The sequence below is a fragment of the Pygoscelis adeliae genome, unplaced genomic scaffold (genome assembly GCF_000699105.1).
Source record: "Pygoscelis adeliae isolate BGI_AS28 unplaced genomic scaffold, ASM69910v1 Scaffold349, whole genome shotgun sequence".
Lineage (NCBI taxonomy): Eukaryota > Metazoa > Chordata > Aves > Sphenisciformes > Spheniscidae > Pygoscelis > Pygoscelis adeliae.
The window spans coordinates 827035-830478 of NW_008825608.1; the positions used below are offsets into that span (position 1 = coordinate 827035).

Genomic DNA, 3444 nt, shown 5'->3' on the forward strand with positions numbered 1-3444 from the left:
CTGCGAGCACCTGGGGTTGGTCTTTTTCTTCTTTAAACAGCCGCCCCCGTTACGTCTGTCTTATTTGCATCTTATTAACCATCTCGCATTTACACGCGGACATCTGAAGTAGCTGCGCAAACCGAAAAGGACAAAAGCGTTACCCCGATCAGGCGCGGCGTCCCCCAAGAGCGGCGGCGTGCGAGGGCTGCGTTTTCCTTCTCCGTCTTTTGGGAGGACGTCGCGTAGTCTGCTAACTCAGTCACGTCATTTGGGCATAGGAAAACTTTTATTTACAACACGTTAATTAAAAAAATAGTTGACAAAAAAGGCATACAGTATTTTATACTAAAAGAATAAAGATTTTTATTAAGCACTGTAAGTTGCATTCAATAGCCTTCAAATACACCACACCACAATCCATCTACAACCAATCAAACCCAACAGTAGTTCATTCTTGCACAATCCATGAGTTGGGGCAGAACTCCCTTCAACTTACATTAAGATACCTACTTAGCTCTTGCGGGCAGGGAATGGGGAATTACACCTCATTTCTGATCACTAATGTGTGATGAAGAGCATCAGGAGAATTATATGAAAACGAATATAAAGAAATGATTCTGATTTTGAAGTACATTAAGTTTGGAAACACTAACAAAAACATCAAAATGATACAGGTATATTTGCTTATACTAAATTCTTGATGGGAAAGTTCTCAAGAACAAGCCATTTGTTTCCTGCTACAGAAGGGGGGTACTTTTTTTTTTTTTGAAGATCAAAGCTTTTTTTTTTTGTTTTTCACAGAATTTCATATTTGCTAATATGAAGGCATAAAACAGCAACAGAGAACAATAATGCATACAGCAATGAGTACACCAGGGTAACGTTGATATTCAAAACGGCTAGATAATTTTTTTTTTTTTTAAGTTTTAGAATAAATGCAACAGAGGTCAATAATCACAAAATTTTAAGGTTAGAGCAAGATCAGTCAATGACTAAACATAGTTAACATCTTTTATAGGACTATTACTGATTATTAGCTTTTTGTTTTGCAAATGGGCACAGTACTTGTAAGAATGGAAGAAAGAGGACAATAACATGCATAATATTAACTACACACTTTAAAAATTATGAACCATGCAGAAGTTTAGCTCAAATAGTAGTACTAATGGTCTACGTCTGATTCAAAACCACATAGTTCATTGATCACGGATGCATGGTATTAGTCACAAAAAGTTTCAGAACACATTGTGTTTATTTTGAAAGGTCATTTGCATCTTCTATGATTTCAAGTTTATCTCCATTTAACTTGCTTGTAAAGTATGTATGATGTATATTTAAAATCAGCAGAACTGCAATATTACTCTATAATTTTTAGTTTCGATAGTTTGCACATTTTAACACAAAAGAACCACATCAACGGTGATGAAATTTAAGAAAGAAAAAACTGTGGTTGTGCCTTTTTCCCCCCATAATCATGAAATCAAAGCCTTAAAGAAAGCTTTATTGTGACACAGTAATGCAAAATCAAATATAATGGCATACATATGGTGCCAAGTACTAAAAATTATATTTTAAGCTATATATACTTAAAGACTGCCAAAATTTGTTTTCTTTATATTTCAAAAAACAAAACTACAAGCTTTTGTCATAACCAGTTTAAACTTTATGTATACTTCATTTTAAGTGCGGGAGTCAAATGCTCTTCATTCTCTTTCTTTTTTGTTTTATTGTAGCATTTTGACTACAACTGGTTAAAACTAAAAATGTGTTGTTTAAATCTCTGACATCAAAGAGGGATCCGAATTTCCAAAGTCCTCATTTTTCTCTTACGGAAAGGAAAAAATGTACGTAACTGTAGGCTCTCTTTCTTTCCAGATATTCCTAATCCTGACCCTTCCCAACATCCTTCACCCTCTATAAAAAATAAGTTTACTCTTCTTTTTTTAAGACAGTGGCCTCAAGAGTATCATCTTTATGGCAAACACTGTCTGCATTTAGTGCATTTAAGTGAGGATTTGTATTGCACATTTTAGAGTCATTACTCAAGGCACTTTCAGACTGATTGGAAGCCCTGATGTCTCCTGTATTCCCATTCATCTGGGAAGCTGGTTTTTCCTCATTCACAACTCCATTTTCAGCCAGGGATCCATCTGAAGACACAAGTGAGGATTTAGATTCCTCTGATTTTGACTTAAGTTCTTTGGCTACTTCTTCTGCTGAAGCAGCATAAGGAGGTTTGCCCTATTTTTTAAAAAAAGAAGAAAATTACTGAAGAACCACTGCGATATATTTACAATCTGTTACAAAGACACTATTAATAGGCAGCATGCAGTGTGCAGAAGGATGACAAGCGAATACCGAGTATTATGTACTGCTGAAATAAGAAGCGGCATACAAAATAAACAGCACAGCACGGGTGAGAGAGAACTGTCAGCATTTCTGAGTGCCTTCTAGCCATGCCTTCGGACGCTCCTGTGGTAAAATGCCCTTTCTAACTCTGATGCTTCGCTTATTGCACAGTGTAAGAGCTGCGTAAACGGCTGGAAACACCAAAACTGAGAATCAATATACAGCTTAACTCTGCTTCTTGGTTCATATACTTTGTAATTTAATGGTATGATTACATGTTATTCAAATACAAACCCAAACTTTTTTCAGACAAATTGTAGAGAAGTGCAGAAGTACCATGCAGTATTATCTATACTAGTCTATATGCTTCGGAGATTAGGAAAGTGACTTCATACGGAAAGCATATAGTAGAATCTTACAAGACTGAGTATAACAATAAAAAAAAAAAAAACAGATTTATGCAGCATTAGAACGTATGTTTAGTTTTTAAGTATCTGCAACAATGAATCTTAGCGTTCCAGAAACATAACAGGCTTTAAACAACAAACCAAAATCAGTAGGTTGGGTTGCTAAGAAGCAACGTTCTGATCTGTCACGCTGTTAACAAAGTCAAGTACTAAGAAATGACTTAAGATACGGACATCATATATGCCTCAAACAACAGCAAACAGTTTCATAGTGTAATAATCTTAATCTTGACATACTAGAAACAGCATGGTTAGTACTCTCCTGAATTGCTGAAATATTTTGCAGATGGGTAAGAACTGGTCTTCTCTAGCATCAGGATCACAAACCTTGTTTTCCAGAAAATCACAAAAGATTCTGCGGTAGCATTGCATAGGTCTATGACTGGCATATGAGGACAATGAGTATTTATCACACGTGTAAATGTACTTCTTCACAGGCTTTACTAAGTGTTAAGTTTTAGATTAAATACACGCTTTTGTTTCTTTCCAGATCAAGAGTGAAAGGTCTCATCTGGTGAAAAAATAGGCACGTCTTAATGTTTGCTAAATACAAATTGCTTATTTCAGTCGGGTTCTCCCACCTTTGCTCGTACCGCCTCATAATGAGTATCAATAAAGCCACCGCAGGCAGGATCTTGCTTGGTGT

At 36.0% G+C, this 3444-nt stretch overlaps 1 protein-coding gene across 1 annotated transcript in view; it reads right to left on the reverse strand.

Moving 5' to 3' along the window:
- Positions 1-249: 249 nt before the first annotated feature.
- FAM120A (family with sequence similarity 120A) overlaps positions 250-3444 on the reverse strand; it is a 49221-nt gene continuing 46026 nt past the window's right edge. Inside the window, 1 exon segment of the mRNA XM_009332572.1 lies at positions 250-2223. Coding sequence (XP_009330847.1) covers positions 1912-2223 — 312 coding nt within the window. The 3' untranslated portion in view covers positions 250-1911.